Source organism: Dermacentor silvarum, chromosome 3 (genome assembly GCF_013339745.2).
Source record: "Dermacentor silvarum isolate Dsil-2018 chromosome 3, BIME_Dsil_1.4, whole genome shotgun sequence".
Lineage (NCBI taxonomy): Eukaryota > Metazoa > Arthropoda > Arachnida > Ixodida > Ixodidae > Dermacentor > Dermacentor silvarum.
Window position 1 is genome coordinate 189,957,811 of NC_051156.1, and position 18,680 is coordinate 189,976,490.

General features: G+C 47.5%; 1 protein-coding gene across 1 annotated transcript in view; it reads right to left on the bottom strand.

Annotated features, from left to right (window-relative positions):
- Positions 1-3,148: 3,148 nt before the first annotated feature.
- LOC119446299 (uncharacterized) overlaps positions 3,149-18,680 on the bottom strand; it is a 394,554-nt gene continuing 379,022 nt past the window's right edge. The window contains 1 exon segment of the mRNA XM_049664068.1: positions 3,149-12,045. Within this exon segment, the coding sequence (XP_049520025.1) occupies positions 11,368-12,045 (678 nt within the window). The 3' untranslated portion in view covers positions 3,149-11,367.

Below are 18,680 nucleotides of genomic sequence, written 5' to 3' on the forward strand. Positions count from 1 at the left end.
GTTCCTCTTTCTCGAACATTCCTGCTGGATTCTATACAAAAGTTTGACTATTGTAACAAAGTAAAGGTATTGAACAGTAATGATTTTAGCGTCCAACTGAAAGTCTACTAACGATGTAGAGTCGTTTCAGAAAAAGCCCGTACCTTGCAAACTGCCCCACGAGAAAGAGAGCTACAGTCCAGCCGAGGCGCATTTTCACATTGAGTGGCTGCTGCTAGTGGCTTGAAATTAGTGGTACATCTGAACAGCCTCATCTTTCGACAACTCGAAGCCACCGCAGATGGCCGTCGTTCTATACAGCTGTGCTGTGAATGCGTGCTCTTTGAAAGCAGCGAATTCTTTCGAGGAAAGACCAGCTTTGTTTAGAATACTCCGCTCGGGTCTGGGAGTGAACAGTTTTCAGAACCCATTCCGAAGCCGGATCTCGTTTTCCATTTCTCTGTTAAGGTGGAAAGGCCATGGTAGCAATTGAATGCCATTGCAAGCAGGTGTTGCCAACTGCCAATTCTCGAAAGAGGTTTGGTAAATGAAAATTACAGCTGTGGGCATAGCTTGCTGCTTCTCGTCTGCAACGTGATGCAGGACCGATCAAACCCTCAATTGTTATAACACCGTTTTACTTGCACTCACCGACTGCCGCACATCTGGCCACACAACACCAAAGCCGGAGGCGAGCACGCCTTGTACTCGCCCGCAAGTTGTGCCAACTTACTAATGAATGGCCGACTGCTCAAGGTGTCCACAGGGCGGTGCCCTACACAGCAAATGCCGCGTAGTAATGCTGTACACAAGCTTAGATTAGATTAGATTATGGGGTTTTACGTGCCAAAACCACGATCTGATTATGAGGCACGCCGTAGTGGTGGACTCCGGAAATTTCGACCACCTGGGGTTCTTTAGCGTGCACTTAACTCTAAGTACACGGGTGTTTTCGCATTTCGCCCCCATCGAAATGCGGCCGCCATGGCCGGGATTCGATCCCGCGACCTCTAGCTCAGCAGCCCAACACCATAGCCACTGAGCAACCACGGCGGGTGTACACAAACTTAAATAGTATACGCTATAAAGCGTAGTCGCACATCCCACGCCAATAAATGCAGCCACATTCCAACGGTAGTTCGCTTGCAATCACCATCATCCAGGCAACCCAGCTGACAACAGTTTCTTGATGGATTCGAACGTCAGGACAACATTAGTTTCGATTCGTGGGCGCCGCCATCTTGCTCTGTTACAGGAACAACTTCTCAATGACGTCAAATTGACATGGTCATGAAGCACCGAATGCATCCGTGCAACCATTTTCCATTCATACGCATCCACTGTAGTACGGTGTGTTCGGTTGTTACACAGGGCAAACGGCAAGTAACAGTCCAAGATGGCGGCACTCAAACGATTCCGTAAAATAGTCTCTGAGATTTAAATACCGCGCCGCTCTCACTGCGCAGTAACAGGAATGAGGTTAAAGCGTGATGAAGAAGGTCGGCGCGTCAAGCGTATTTTAGGAACTATGCTACTTTTGGCCGATGTCACGTTGGGTTCCCTGCCTAGGGAGCCGCACCTCCACGAACGACGACACGAACATGAATCATCACAGAATTAAGCTTTCTGGTTCCTGTGGCGTGGCACCGAACTGTAAATGTGACCAAATGGTAACTCTTTATTGAGAGCTATAATAATTATATATACATATATATTCCCAAACTTTTGACATGCGCTTGCAGGGTTAAACAGTGAAGCAGAAACACTGCTTCTGCGTTGCTCTTGACAAAGGTTTCACTAAGCGTTCAGAAACACTTAATAGTTAGCGTTCAGCGTTTACGCTTAAAAGCGAAAGAAGTACGCGGAACTTTTTTTCCCCTGATCCTTTTTTTACCAAATTGAGTAAAAGTAAAAAAAAAATCATGCCGGTCACATATGCGCTGTGGGAATAGATGTGAGCGAATCTTTCTGTGTTGTTTGCTTTGATTGACGATAATCAGGGCTGATGTTGACGGCGAATGTTTAATTTCTTCAGCGTTTCGTGCAATACGAGAGTGGCGAGTGAGTTCACGTTAAGCGTTACTTGCGTGCACCACTGCTGTTGGTCTGCGTAGTACACAGACCACGCAACGAGACGTGTTTGCTTGAGGCGTTGTTGTGCGCCGTTGTTCGTCACCTCCGAGAAGGTTAATTAGCATTGTCTTTGCCTCACACGGCACCTGCCATCGTGGCAGAAATGTTAGACGGTAATTGAATTACGGGGCTGTACGTGTAAAAACCACAATCGGATTATCTGGTACGCCGTAGTGGCGGAACCCGCGATCTCGCACTACGCCCTCTAGCCGCAAAGCTACCGCGGCGGGCACACATGTGTTGGTTTGACGTGCGGCCGCTTCTGCTAGTGTCGCCTAGACGCTACGGCGCTTTAATGCGGCTTTGCTTCGGCGCGCCTTGCATCAGTTGTCCACTTGACAAAGTTACATTTTGCAGAAAGAGGAGAAAGGTACCGTACTGTACCTTGAACTTAAGTTTATCCAGGTAGTCCGCAACCGCTGTCGTGTCTATAGTAGTAGCATTTCCTTGCTTTCTTACGTCGTCTTTTCCATCTCCCCCCATGTATGCGACGTGCGAGCGAAGAGTGGGATGACTGTTATTCACACGTCTCGTGACTGCGTGGTTCTACCCATTCTCTGCCTCCTCTTCCTACCTCCTCTCTACCATTCTATCTACCTGCCCTCTGGACTGTCGCACGTTAGTACAAAGGTAACCGCTGCAGTTTCTGCAACGCTCTTGCGGGGAGTGACGGATAATTACAGACGTCATGAGGGTATTGTGACGACGCTCAGGGAGCTCCAGAGGGCACGGTGGCACATGCGATGGAAAGGTTTATCGCGTTGTCTTTCCTTCCTGCCATTCTCCTGCCATGTGTATGCATCCTCTGAACCACCTCTCGACGCGGTGTGCAAAACAGCGACAGCAGCAGCAAAGTGGCAAAGAAAGCTTGACTTTAAAAGGCGATTTTGACTTTGCCAACATGCCTTAATCATATGTGATGCTTCCGTTACAGGAAGGGGACTGTTCAGACGTCGTAACGATCGTCAGTCGATCGATCGATTGGCGCAAGATGACGTGTCAGCGAAAAGTAAGAAAATAAACAGGAGACAGATGATTCATTTCTTCATCATAGTTCTTTTTTTATTGCGGAATGTGCGACACCGTTTTTGAGAAAGATGAAACCTGGTGAAATGTCAGCAGCGGGAGAAGAGAGAGAGAGGTTGGGAGAAGGAAGAAAGGAGTAAGTTTTGCACAACCTTGAGACAAAGTTCATGTCAAACTGAGGACGAGAGGCGTCGGGGCTTCTTTTTTTTTTCCGCCGAGGAACATCACAGATAACAAAGTGTCTCCCTCTCACAGATCCAAAAGCAGTTGCAACATGAAAACAGAAGAAAGGAGTCTAGCGCGTACATTAATTCGAGAAACATGCGATGCTGCTGGCGACACAAGCATAAAACAGAACGCTCAATGAGTCACAAAAGCATACAAAAAAAAATGTTCACAACAAATGGAACTCGAGAAGTGCATCATAATTCACACTGACGCTGCAACAAACGACTAGCCACAATTTTGGCAAGCAGCAGTAATATCTCTTCCAAGACCAGTTCCAAACATTTCAACCATGCACAGTCCTCTTTCATTTTCATCCTAAACACATCGGGACTCTCACACGTGTTTTGCGCGCAAATCACTTGCGATTGACGTCACTCGCGTCCGCCTTGCTCGGTCTTTAAACCCTGCCAACTTTCAGGCGGCACCAGCTTGGTCCTTTCGAAAAGGTGAATCGTTTGACACCCTGCACACATTTTTCTTATCGAATCGGAGTGACCTATAAATATGCCTACTACGAATAACATGTATCAGGAGTAAAAATAGACATTTTCAAATAATTAAGACGGTTTTCCAACTTACGCTAACAGGCACGTACCGGCGGCAGCGGCCGCCACACCGCCTAATCCGAACCGTACATGCTAAGTACCAGTGGTACTTGTGTTTAGATTGGGCACGAGCTCACGATGCAGAAAGCTCGTGGGTTCGCGGGGCAAACCAACGCCAGATAGTTATCGTCAGCAAAATAACTTAGGCCAAGAATGTTTGTGGTCCCTCCTCCAAACCAAAACGCGCATGCAGGGTTATTTCAAGCGTCACAGCGGCGTTAACGCTAATCTGATGGCCACAAATGCTGAAGTGCGCCGAAGGTTTCAGTCGCAAAAAAGTTGTAGAAGAGAAAGAAAAAAAGCCACGATAGGCAGGAAAGAAAAAAAAAAGCGAAATGAGAAGATTACTATTCTCGAGCTTCCCGCGTTATGCATATGCTGCCGTACACCGTGCAGTTATTAAATAAAGAAGAACTTGAAACAATAAAGAAGAATACAGAAATGCAAACCGGGCTATTGGTCAAAAGGGGGTCGGGACATATGTAAGGGGGGCGAGCAACAGCCAGAGAGTTGCGAAGCGTTAAAAGCGACAATGCGCCGTTCAGCGTCATCATTGTTATTGCACATCAAAACAAATAATAGTAATAATAATGCTCGCATGCAGCAGCAGGTTGCAGCAATGGCCGGGCCAAAGCGATCGCGCGCCGCGGACCTCCGAAACGGCTGACAGACGCGCCACACATTAGTTACACAATACGTCTCGTGCGATTATACACATAATGCATCGGTGTCTTCTCCGAAGAGCAAACGAAAACGACGAACGCCTCATCAGAATGTGTGCGTGTGTGTGAAAAAACTGCGGTGTCTTTTGTGTCTGGACATATTTACATTGCGCGCGCAGCTCACGTTCAAAATGAAAACAAGAGTACGATAATAGTAATAATAATAAAAAAACAACACCGCTCTTTCTGTCTTTCTCTCGTTCACTCCTTTTCCAAGCACACACGACACGGCCGACACGCGTTGCACGAACAAAGAACGGGGAAGTAGGTTACAACTGAAAAAGGCACATTCACATATGCGTGTGTGGTGTGTGTTCAAACTCTCGCGTTCGTGTCCTATACCTCCCTCAGCGGCGCTCGCGTAGGTACGAGAGACCGAAGTTGTGGGTTCATCCCCAAGACGTCCAGTTTTCGGCCCCGACCGGGTCACTCTATATATGTATACACGAGCAAGACATACTAATGTCCCGTGTCATTCACAAGACTTGCACACCAAGACCGCAGGATAACGCGACGTCGTCGTCGTTTCCCGGTGCTCTGATTCCGTGAGACAGTGACGGGTGGTTAAAAGACGATATGTGACGAACACTGGCGCTCCGCATAGGTATATCAACCTCGCTTCACGACCCGCTTGAATTATGGAAAGGAAAGGAGCGGGGACATTGACGTGTGACGCGACGTGGGGATTTTTTGAGCGCCTCGGCGCGGTCGCAGGGGCGAGCGTTCGCGACGCGGACAAAGACGTTAAGAAAAAAAAAATATAGAAGACGACGAGACGGGCGCGGTGTGATATAACTCTCGGCCAATCACTCGTGCGAGTATCGAGCTACTTGAAGCGCCGACCACTTGAGAAGCATTTCCGCCAGTATTTCCCGCTTCGCTATGCCCAAGCTGTGATCAGGGCCAGAACTTTAACTAATGTTGGCAGAGCGTAGATTCCCTGTGGGCTTTTTGTAGATCGATTCGCCTTCCTCATAGACCTGTCCTTTCGGCGATATGATTTCTACACATTATCTATAGGAAACAGTCGTTGTCGAGCATATTATTTCAGTCTATAGCGGTCCACCGGTTTCTTCCGAACGGGATGTTTGAAGAAAGTTCATATACATTGATTGACAACAAGTGTCGATTCACAAATCCAGAGGCAATCAATAGACTATCTATACCCATGGAAGGCATGCGCCGATTACATGTCGGAAATACGTCTGTTGTGGTCGCCGTTAATTAAGTAGCTAATCGTATCTGCTCAGACTTGTTTACTGCCGAATGAGAGATTAGCTGTAAAGCATGGAAGCTACGCGGAAAGTACAAAATAGGCACCAATGGGTACTCCTAAACAAAGGAACAATCAGTGCAAGTTCTCAAAAGTTATCCCATAAGAAGGGGCAGTGGTTGTAACCGGTATTCTCACGTTTTTTTCGTCTGTTAAAGATAACGAGCATTTCTATCGGGTCATGTACACGGGTATTCCGCCGAAGCATTTCCTCGCCGCTGATTGACTACGCTGCAACCACGCGAACACCAACGAGAAATGGCTCTTCTGCGGTGCGGCGTAGCCGTAACACTGTTTTACACGACGTCTGAAATTAGCACACGTAGGTGCATTGTATACCGTCGCCTCTTAACTGTACACATCGGCCACTCATCGAACACATCCCACAATGCCATAGCAATGCTCATCGTGCGCAACATTTCGCGAGAATTTCACAAAAACTCGCACACCTGTCAATCTTCCTACAAAATCGTTACAAGAAACAAACTCTAGGAAATACACGACAAACTTGCTTTCACTTAACGGCTGAATAGAGTTAGGAAGGCTACAATCATTAGAAAACACCCTAATTCTGCAGTAGAAAAAAATCAACGCGATGTCTCAGTTAGGTTAGATGTTATAGATGGACATTGCACAAGTCGAAACAACGTTAGCAAAAAGGAATATCAAGGCCATCAATTTCGCGACGCGTTGGGTTGCTAGGCGCTTGTCGAAGTATTGTTCTGCATTTGTGGGCACAGAAAAAGGAATAACGTTACCGGGCGTCAGTCTATTACATGCGTGAGAAGGCGAACTATGCTGTCAAGATGACATTTCTTACAAGACATCTAGGCATGTCACATTACTTTACCACTGAGCCACGCAAGCGCTTAAAGGCATGTCACATTGCTTACATCGGACTTCCTATATCTACTCAAGACTCCCCACAGCGTGTGCGCGTGTGTGATGTTGACATTTTACGTGGAAAACGAAGACCGCTGAGTCGGTTTGAGCGTCGTTAAGTTTGCGAACACAGTATGCACCAGGAGTTGATGAAAAAAGAAGGAAGAAAACGAAGGAATAAGAGCGGTAACAGTTTGCGAAATGTTCATTTGTTGGGATCTTCTCCGGCACCTTATATACAAACGTGGCCAAGTTAAGCAACGACGCCAGCAGCGTAAAACTGTTAAAAGCTACTGTTCTCAAACAAGGTCAGACACGCCCCGCCTCCTCTGAAATCAACGCCACTTTGTCGCCGGGTTTCTTCAGCGCACCTAACATCTATGCTCCGTTAGGTAGAAACACGTAGCACCAAAGCGTCAGCAAGGCGGATACTTTCTCTTCATCGACTTTGCGAGGCTTCAGCTTCAGGATTTATCTTCTTTTTTTTTTTCTAGTTCGCGAAACCCCGAAGCGAGCATTGTCGACAATTACTTGTTTTCTATCGCAAAGCATTTCTAACCATTAACTCGGCTTTCCAAGAGACTCGGCTAGCTCGAGCAGGCAGCTTTGCTTCTGAGAAGGCATGGATATTTGACGTGCTTTGCATTTAACTGTCAATTGATATACGGAGCAATGTTTACAGGCACACACACACTCGAGCCGAATTCTCAGAGTAAAATGAGTAAACTGTAAGGAGACACTGACTTACGTTTGCCAAAGGCTAGACACTGTCTTGGTTTACTTGGTAAACAATCCATTGGCAGCCAACGGATCAAGTCAATGGCAGCTAGCTGTGAGATGGCACGTCGACGTCCCAGTCAATGGTAAAGTACGGCTACACAACCCGAGAAAGCTCGACGGGTTACACTGAACAGCGTTTCTGCTGGGTCAAGAAGTAGGAAAAGCTGACACAATGCTAGTTTTGAGTGATTTTTCGAAGCCATCAAATTTAGGTTGCGCAGCCGATGTGCACAAAACTCGGAAGGCATTTCAATCAAACAATCACAGAAACAATATATGGCCCTGGAATCGCGCAGTAATCAGCAAGAGCCAAGGATCTCTGTGTCTTTGAACAACACAGCTAGTTAACGAGCCCTTCGTTCAGATAATGAACTCCACAGCGCGGTCGCACGGAAAGAGCGAAGGAATAAATATAAATGAAAACACGTGGTTGAAACAATAAGAATGGCCTATCAAGAAAGTGCGAAGCTAAATAACATGCAAGATACATTGGTTGCTTGGTTGGTGCATGGTGTTATGGCTCAACCTACTACGGGGGATAGGCCATGAATCGGTCAGTAATAGGCAGGGAGAAAAAAAGAAAACTAAAAAAGAATATTGTAAATAAAGAGAAAACATTGCTGGAAAATTTCGATTCGCGTACGTGACCGCGTTAGAACAAGGCATTTATGTTTAACGTCTACCGACTTCCAGTCTATTATGGTTTGGTGCACGTCATTTGGGTGTCAGCTACTGGCCCAGTGTAGCAGCTCCCCGTGGGTGCTCTGTTGTATGGCACCTTTCATTTTTTGTGCTTTGTCAAATCACATTTCAGTGTCATCGTGTCACCAAACGTGTCTTCTTTATTCCTCGGTATGTATAGTTATAGTGACCTTCTGTACGGTCAATCCCCTCTCGTGGTGTGAGCGGTGTTTTGAAGCCACAACAATGGCACAAGGACGCTTATAAAATGTCCGGAACTTTCATTTCAAATGAGAGGCTCCTCATTCTTTAACATTACTTAAGAGATGCTTCGCTTTCGCGCTACTTTCAATTGTATCAGGCGAAGTTTATCCCATTAATAAAGTCCTGAACAAAATTAGAACAGATTTACCGATTGCTTCTGGATGACTATATAGTGCATCGCGGCCACTGGTAGGAATGGAGCCGAATTGAGGTCTTAAGCGTTTAACCGTACTCTTCTGCACAGGAAGCGTAAACAATCTCGGTCGGTCTTTACACGAGTGCGGTTGCTGCGGGACGCAACAAGTAGTTGCCACCGAATGTTTTTTTGACACCCGTTGCGCTCCACCAAAGGTGTCCATCCCTGGTGACCAGTACTTCATGTGCAAATGAAGTCATGCAAACTCTTGCCATTATGTCGCGCTTACGACAAAAGTAAACCGAAAACACAAGAGGTGCATATTACCGGGGCCAAAAGCGAGCTCGAAGCGGGACAAAACTACATACACACGCACGCACGCACAGACGCGAACACGCAAGCGCACGTCATTCGTCTTGGGAAAAGCAAGAAGGTCGGGAGGTCCGCGTGGTTCGAAGTGGTTTCAGTGGTATGCTAATAAGCGTCGGCATGGTTTAGGGACGAGATTCCTGAGTGGCGGAACGTCCGCTGTTGGCACGTGGAATGGGGCGCGAAGTGCTCGAACGACCAGGCGTTCAGAGCGTGCGCGCATGCTCGCGGGCGACGTGTCCGCGGATATGTGCAAAATGGCGCTCCTTGTCGTCATCCGATTCCGTTTTGCGATTTCGCTCCGAAGGATGCCGCGTCTTCGCGAAGCGAGAACCTGCTCATGGCTGGTTTGGAAGCGGCCGCTCGTAAAACGGGATGCTTTTCTAGCGTGTCATTCATTACACGTCGCTTCGGTGCGAAAAACGATGCAGCGGTTGCTGATGGGTGTCGATTTCGAACGCACACGTAACTTCCATCGCGCCCCACACTGTGAAAACGGCTCGAGACGTGCAGACACCGATGTACAGACAGTGTGGAGCTCGCTTACAAAATTATTTGAAGACGATGCTCAGCGGCTCGATTAGATAAGTTTCCGCGGTGTCATAAAAGAAAAATAAAATAACACGAACAAGCATAAACAAGACAAAGCTTGGTGTAAACAAAACTGCCCCAGTGCGATCAACGATACAGGTGTGTGTGTGTGTGTGTGTGTGGGTATGTGTGTGTATGCGGTACAGCTTTGCGCTACTATATGGTGACCACAGCACGTAACCGCACAGCCGCTATAGTATAGCTTAATGACGCGCAGACCTGTGACATGAAAATTCAGTTAAGACAGTTCCTTTGTACATTGAATATGATCATGCTTCCTTTGAACGTTAATCGACGTTTTTTTTATGGGACACGGGAAGGGATCGAGACAACGAGAAGTAAAAGAATTCACGTAAAGTCTTAAAAGTTTGTATGCGAGAACAAATCACACAGCTAATACACGCAGGTAGGCCCTCTGGCGCCTGCCATTTCTGCTGGATACACGACGACGCGCACGAACAGACACCATTGCGGAAGTTGTCCGGTTCTTCTCGCCCCAGAAGGCAGCGTATGCAGCAGGTGACAAAATGGTGGGTTTGGGGGGGTGGCTTCGAGAGTTTCTTGTCCACGATGCACTGGCCACAACGTCATGCACACTCGCTGAGCAGTGTTGCGACGGAAGGCGTGTTCTCGCCGTCCTGCACGACGAGATGGCGATGTCTCTTCAAACGTTTCAACGACGACCACCGAATGGAGCATGTGGCCTTTATTCTCGAGGGTGAACAGCGTGGTGAAGAGAGGTTGTTCGCTTTTAGCATAACGCTCCAAACGAGGGTGAAATAAAGGCCAGTGAGGTACGACAGATGTTGGTGGCCAGCAGAAGACCAAGAGGCTTTTTTTACTTCGAGCAGAGGGTCAACCGCTTCCAGAACGAAGCAAAGGCGGAATGCATTGTTCGTCCTGCTCTTGAGGACAGACCGGACGATTTTCACTCTAAGTACGCAGGAACCTTGGTGTCCGATCTGACTTAGGGGCAAGCTGAATGCCTTCAAGCGATGTCGATGGCTGCATCTCTAGAATTTGTTTTAGACATACGGGTTCGATTTCTCTAGAACGCAAGGTATGGAAACCAGAGAGATCCAGGAGAGCTCCAGAGTACTCTCTTCCGTATTCCCTAGAGAAATGTTTCTTGAGCTCCATTTTTTGTCAAGCTTTCATGAATGGCCATAACGTGGAGGTGTTTAGCGTTTATTCATTGGCTTGTTTGTCTCAAACACAGTATTGCCCTTCTTAATAACCACGGAAGGACCTTGAGTAAAAATCGTAAATGTTAGCCCTCTGTACCACTTCTTCCTCACCTCTGTAGAGGTCACTCACCACCTTCCGTAAATCCAAAGCCGGCTTTGCCGGCATTTCTTCCAATCCAGTTTCAGGCATTGTTTCCAACTCCAATGTCTGTCAACGTGGCATTTTTAGTCGACCTGTCGATCATTCAACTAGACGTCTAGTCTTACCCTCCTCAAACGCACAGCAAAGCAGGACGAACAATCGACATCCGCGTTTACGTGTCACAGCATACGTAAGTGCGTCCCGAAGCGGAGCCATGCAGAAAGAGAGCGCGGCGTGAGCTAAGCCTTGCCGGCTACACGTCGGTGCAGGCGAGCCTATATCCAGCGCTGCCTCTCGAGCGAGCGACGCCCTGCTCAGATCTTCAGAAGAGATGGCTGGCCCTCGGGCCCTCTCGGCGGGAGGGCATTCTCAGGGGACAGGAGGAGGCGCGGCGCCACGCTTTCCCTTCATGCCAAACAGTCTCTTGAGCGCGTGCAGGAAGCGGAAGCGGCCTTTCTTCTTGGGCCTCAGCTGTTCGAGTGGCGGCGGCGACTCGGCGACCGGCGTCGCCGGCGCCGGCGAATGCTTCCCGTTGGCCACCAGGGTCGAAGGTGGCCGCGGTGGCGTCACCGCTCGTCGCCGCTTCAGCTGCCGGGTCTGCAGGCAGCCGCGTCTCCGGGCGGGCAGGAGGAGCGTCGACGGCGTCGCCTCACCATCGCTGCGCTGTGCCCACGACCGGCCGAGACGCGTACGAAGCGGCGCGCTGCTCGTGCGGGGACCGGTGCTCGTAGTGGGACGGCTCGAGCGAGCCGCCGCCCGAGCCTGGCGGGGGCCCGCCCCGCTGCTGGTGCGGCTGCTGGTAGGCGTGTTGTTGCTGGTGCTGCTGGTGCTGCTGTTGCTGGTGGTGGTGTTGCTGCTGCTGCGCCGACCAGTGGTCCTCCGGTGGCGGCCCGTGGCGGCCCGCCGGCCCAGGAGCCTGGTGCGCAGGGGCCGACGAGTGCGACCTCTGGGAGCCGCCTCCGCCGCTCCCGTGGACTCCTTGAGACGGGTGGACGCCGCCGCCACCTCGGGGTCCGCCGCCTCCCATGGAGGGCTCGCCCCGCAGGTCTGTCAGTGACAGGAAAGAGGAGATGAACAGAAGACAAGTGGTTTTAACCAGCGTCTATCGTACTGTGGTCCGCGGACCCAACAGGGCCCTCGAAATAGTTCGACGTGGTGTCTATGAGTGAGGCACAAAAAGCCTAAAACAATCCTGGTAATAGAAGTGACAACTGCACTAGTCAATGATTCGTAATTAGGACGGTAGAGCAAAACAAGATGAGCACGAGGAAGAAAGCGCCCGTCCTGTTTTCTTCCTCGTTCGCGTCTTGTCCTGCGCTACCGTTCTCATAATGAATCACAATAAATCCACGTAGCTTTGACTGCAGTACATTAGTTCCGTCTCGACTAATAGTATTGTGTTTGTGCCCATTTTGCCTTAAGAATAAGAAACACCTTCGTGGAGGACACTGAAGCACTGCTGAGATGGTCAAGGTGTCCACGATAGTCAAATGATTGAGAAGCGCACTGCGTTAAACGAATACAAATGGCTAGAAAATTTTTAAATGATTCAACGTACATTAATCCCTCGCTGATACACTTTAAAAAAAGTTGCAGTGGCTTAGCTCGGCTATGCCAGGATATACATAGCGTTAGCAAAGGTTCAGCTGATTATTCTCAGCTTTCCTGGTTGTCTCCTAGTAACATTCTTTATGATTCAACGTACATTAAACCCTCGCTGATACACTCTAAAACAAGCTTTACACCCTTTTGGGCGTACCGTGTCCGCGAACAATGATCGTCAAATGTTTGGCTTGCGTTTCCTTTCTTGAAAACACTGCGCTCACTACTTTCCTGTCAAGATTGCTGTGTCATGCTGACAACGTGCATGCCCTCCGTGACATGCAAGTGCCGGGCGCGCACTTCCTAGAAAAAGCAAACGCACGCTTCAGAACTGCGAAGCTACATGCTCTGTATAAGGATGGGTGCGTGGACATCAGAACCATTCTAACGCAGGGCTGCCCGCGTGTTAGTATACAGTCTCTTGAGGAATCAGAGATAGCTGGAGGCTACTGATCCTGATTATTGTACCTATCATCTCGGCAAAATGTTGCATGAATTGATGAATTTATTTTCTTCTTGAATAGTGCATATTTCTATACTTCCAACCCGATGAGAGAGCACCGCTCCTATGCCGTGTGGTGAAGCATCCCACTCGAGGCGCAGTGGCTTGGTGGATACCAAATTCAATCGCGCCTGGACACCTGCCTTCCTCCGCCAGTGTCGTTTCCCTTATGCACACAGGAAGACAGTGGAAGTGTGCTCGGCCCCGGGGACTCCGTTTGGGCACGCAACTTTGGTGAAGGAGAACGGTGGCTTCCAGGAACGGTAAAGGGAACAACGGGCTCTCGCATGGTCACCATCCAGACGGCTGTGGGTGAGCTCCAACGACAGTTGGATCATGTTCGTCCGCCCCAGAGCCCAGAATAAGGGACAAAGCCCTCTCCGAAACAAGAAACGGGGTCGGTGCAGGGAACAGGGTCAGTGCCTTCTGAAGAGACAGCCCTGGCACAACCCCTTCCCGTTGAAGATAACCTGGTCCCGGATTTACGACGGTCTCGCCTTAACAAGAAACCAGTGGACCGTTATTCACCTTAAGGATGGAGGATTGTTGTAGCCTGACGTTGTTAGCTTGAAACCTTTGTAGCGTGACGTCACCCCACGTGATTTTCCTTTCCCGAGCCGCCACTATAAGAAGGCCAGGCTCACACAATAAAACGTTCAGTATCAAGGCGATCTGCGTACTGTCGTTATGTTCCGGCCACCCTTGGTCACTGCTTGGAATATCACGATATAGCAGAATGTTTTCGCGTGTTTCCGTGACACTTGTTTGCGTGTTAGGGAGTATTGTGCCTAAAATGAGGCACTCGCGAGGAACTTCTTTCGCAGGTGCCCAGGAACGCTTGTTTTTTAGGTGAGCTTTAGAACTCAAGTCATGTTCTCTTTCATTTTTGCTTGCAAGAAATGCTGTTTTGGGCGCAGTTATTATGCTTGACGTAATAGTTCAGCGGAAACCCGCTAGGTGGAGAGAAGTAATTAAAGGGAAAAACTGCGAGGCATTCTTTCGAGGAACCCGTATGGGTTTCCTTTGTAGCAAATGCTACATTTGGGTGGATGTCTCTTTTTCCCTTTAGTTATTATGCTAGAGAAGAGAGTGGCTGGTGCCGCTTAATTGCGCCCACATACTAGGCACAGCTAATGGGAAACAAACAACCAGCATTAGCTGATAAAACCTGGCGTGGCATCAAAGGTGGAACTTGTTTTGCTCCGCCAGCTTTGGACCAGGACTCTGGAGGAACGGCAGGCTTTAGACTAAGTCGGACAGCTTCCTAATTGAATGACCAGGAACAACAACAAAAAAGAAAACAAAAGAACACTACAGAAAATAGGTGTGCACAGGACAAGAACGTCCCTTTGGTTTGTTCAGTGGCAGTCCCATTTCTTCAATTATGCAGGACCAACTAATGCAATTGCCCGAACACTACAAGCTAAGACCTGCCAGTGTCCTGTGCAGCACGCGAAAACATTGTCAGTGCGCGGACGCAAGGATTACAACTCGCGTTGGAAAAGCCATTCTTTTATTTTTTTTCGGCGTGTGACACTGTTATCGGGCAACTTCTAATGCATATTTACCAGTTTCGAGTTGGTGCATGTGTTCTGCACAAATTCATATAAACTTTTTGGCTCGAAACCTTGATCTTAGGCACAGCACACCAGGTTAATCACAGAGAAGAGTGGCCAATCGGGGCTTCCATAACTGAGGAGAGTCCACAATATACGCACCTTGTCATTCCATTTCATTGTGAACCATGATCATAATCCAAAAAGACTCAAGGTTTTTTTAGAATTGCTTTGTGAAACTTTGAAGTCTTTCTTCCACGCCAGCATGACAAGTGTCACGAGGATTTCCAGCTGTGTCACAGAACCCAGGTTACTTCGCTTCTCGAAACAGCTTTTGCTAAAGCACAAATAAACAAAGTGATTGTTAGGTAATTTTTTAAAATTTTAGACTACGTTATATGTACTTGTAACTCACGAGCTCGTGTTCTCTACGTATTTAAACACTGTTTTGCATTTCCTACACTTCGCCCTTACACCCATGAATAATAATGTAATCGTTACATAATAACGTGGCATTCTCAATATCGACGCGGGTGTTTTAATTAATAAGAGAAGAAAGAAGTGAAATCTACAGAGAAGCGTTTACATCTAGTCTTCAAAACAAACACGCTTCAAGCACGGATAAATGACAACTTAACAGATAGTGTCTCTGTACACAGAATTTGTCGGTTGCCGACGGTAACAGCGCTGACCCTGCAGGTTAGGCCGAAGCATTATTTCAATAGCCGGCTGCTGTATGTTGTGCTGGAAAATGGCTTCTAATGCTAAGGACTAAATGAAGAGGCAAATAACATATGGCATGGCATGCGTAAGTGTGTCCGAATTCATAATCCCAAGTTGACATGCTTGGCGTGCTCTTTTTCACCAAAGAAACACAGTGCAAAACAAGAACACGTTCAATGAAATGTGCAGAGAGAGAAGGAAACCTCCAGCCGACAATCGCAATCCCACGAGACGAACTCAAACACTCCCCCACCCTATAGTATCGTATACCGATACCGAAGCATAGCGAATCGGCAAAGGCCTGGGGTGCAGCATTTAAAGATACACTACAGGGAACCAGCAAATTGGTTTAGACTGCCACGGCATCCTTTCGAAACCGTATTTTAATCGACGCTGCGCGAAAAGATTGAACAGTACTGAAAAAAAAACGAAGACAAAACTTTACAATCACGCGCCGGAAAAGTAGAGTCTGAACGTCTGCGTGACATCACAGATTTCAGTGCAATTTTTCGTGGGCGGTGAAGTTTGGCAGACTAAATGCCCTGGAAACTTATATTAAAATTAAGTTTTGGGGTTTTACGTGCCAAAACCACAATCCGATTATGAGGCAGGCCGTAGTGGAGGGCTCCGGAATAATGTGGACCACGTGGGGTTCTTTAACGTGCACCTAAATCTAAGTACACGGGTGTATTGTGCATTTCGCCCCCATTCAAATGCGGCCGCCGTGGCCGGGATTCGATCCCGCGACCTCGTGCGTAGCAGCCCAACACCATAGCCACTAAGCAACCACGGCGGGTGCCTTGGAAACTTTCTAGCTTGAGTTGTTAGTCCCTTCAGGAATACAATGCTGTCCTTCCTCACCAATAAAGAAGCCCCTCACGGACCCTTTAGAAATAGGTGCGGGAAATTCAGGGCGGTGTTGCCACCAGCCTACTTTTTTTTATGTTCTCTGGCTTAGCTGCAGTCTCCTTTCACGGTTAGAATGGTGGTTTTGCTATCGTAGAAACGTAATTTATAAAAAAACAGCTTACTTTAATATCCTTGCTAAGTGTCTATTCACGAGCTAAATGTCATCAACTGCTTTATATTAGCTGGTTGGTTCATGGATACTGTAGCGTACAGCTCTACGGTACAGTAAGCAAAATGCCAATCTGATTGTAAAGAATAAATAAAAGGTAAAGGTAGAGAAACTGAAGCACTCATAACAGCATGAATGAGTAATGTATTACATTTTTTTTGCATGGGGATGCTGGCGGCATGCCGAGGCAACAGTGATTTCATTGTTTGCTCGCTTCCATTTAAATATCATGTAAATGGCAAATCGTTAGTCTATTTATTAGTACGATAGAACAGACGCGAAAAAAAAACCCCGCAAACGCACTCGTGCACAATAGTTGCGGAGATGGGATGATGAGATTCATATATATATTAACCTAGACCTAGATATATAGGCACAGAATAGGCGTTCGGCTGAGACATTGAATGCGTACAACGTGATCAGCGGCGAGCGATTCTTCGCACTCGCCTCAACGCTTAAGCTTCATTCTAGTGCATAAAATGACTATTTCGGTCACGTCCAAGCAAACAGTTTAATCCCAAAACTTCTGCTTAATCTTCTCGTGGACAGTGACCTGATCAATTTCGCTGCAGTAATTTACGTTTACTTTCCCTACGTTCCCACGACATGGTCACGTTTGCGTCGTTTTTGTACTAGCATAACCTTTTTCTTCCTCTCTCTCTCTCTTTTCCCTTCATCGTGATTGGTGGATTTTTTAGTGGATGGGTGTTTCTTTATTTCGTTACCTCGCTTTCTTGATGATTTTCTTGGATAATATTTTGGAATAACCACCTCTATCAGTGGTCGAACATTTATCGTTCATCGCTAACAAAAAATAAATGATAAGGCAGCAGCGACAGCCGTGATGCCGGCTACTCAGTGGCCAGTCGCCGAATGGAATCCTATTACTCGAATCTATACGCTATGCATACACGCGTTGTACACGCTTCCGACCTGTCACCTGCGCTTGCGTCGATTACAGAATGCGATAGCGTTTCCGGCGCGTGCATCATTAAGATGTACTTATCACGCAAGATGAAGCTAGATCACTCATGACGTAATAACGATCAGGTACTGTGAACGTGCCTTTGGCAAAAGCAGAAACTAAGCAGCGACAACGGCCGAAAGCGAACTTCATAACACAGCATGGTTAGAGTGCACGTGACAATATATGCATGGGCCCTTTTTATGGAAGGCAGGCGTCAACGTAGCAAGCCTGTATATTCGGCTATAAGCCAGTATCACACTATTGAATAGTATAGATCCATACAATGCAGAATTAAGTACCTCGATTTATATTTTAAAAAATACATAAAAATAAACAAAGAACTGCGGACGCAAAGGAACAAGAACGAGCATTTGTCCAATTCTCGTAAACTTTTGCCGTTTTCTTTCTTCCTTTTTCGTCCCCTAGTTTTTTTTGTTTTTGTTTTTTTTTTACTTAAACGGCGTCGCAGCCCATTCGTTTCTTTTTACCAGTTGCGTCTAAGGCATTTTCCTCATCACATTTATTTTTGATTCTACAAACCGTGTTAATTATTTTTCCCTCTCAAGCTTTTTCTTTTTTTTATCGAAAGCTATTGAGGGATGCTCCGCAAGGTTTCTCAACGCCATATTCTACTAACATTCGTCTATTCTGCAGTTGACCGTGACTGAAAAAAGTCGAGAGCAGTGCCGTCATTCGAATAAGGTCGTTATTCCGATTTAACGATACTCCGCGGGGATTGATGAACGAAAACATTTTCGAGCAGCTGATCTCGGCCCACACTCGAATGCACCTGGAGCGTAGCTGGGTTGTTCAAACAACTCCTTGCCATAGGAGTCGTCGAATAGAGAAATGGCGCCGTGCTCAACCGGAGTCGAGGCTTTTTACTCAACACTGTGCCGAGTCCCTCTTCAGTGATTCGAGTTAATTTTCCACAAAAACTGCTAGAGGAAGATCTGGCCGTTTAATGTCTGCGGGATCTGCAAGTAGGCCAGTTCACCCACGGGTGCTACCCTGGACATCACGAAATTTCGCCATATTGCAAAATTCTATAATGGCGGCATTTTAAGCCAATCAGAGTAGCAGCCCCCTGGGCCAATCACAGCCGATAAGATGGTGAATTAGACAATATAGCCGAATTCGGCAATGTCCAGAATAGCACCCCTGCTGATAGGCAGCACATGAATAGGGGTAAACACCTTCCTTCAGGCTTCAAACGGCTTAGTGAAACTTCGCAAATTGGTCATTTTCAACAAA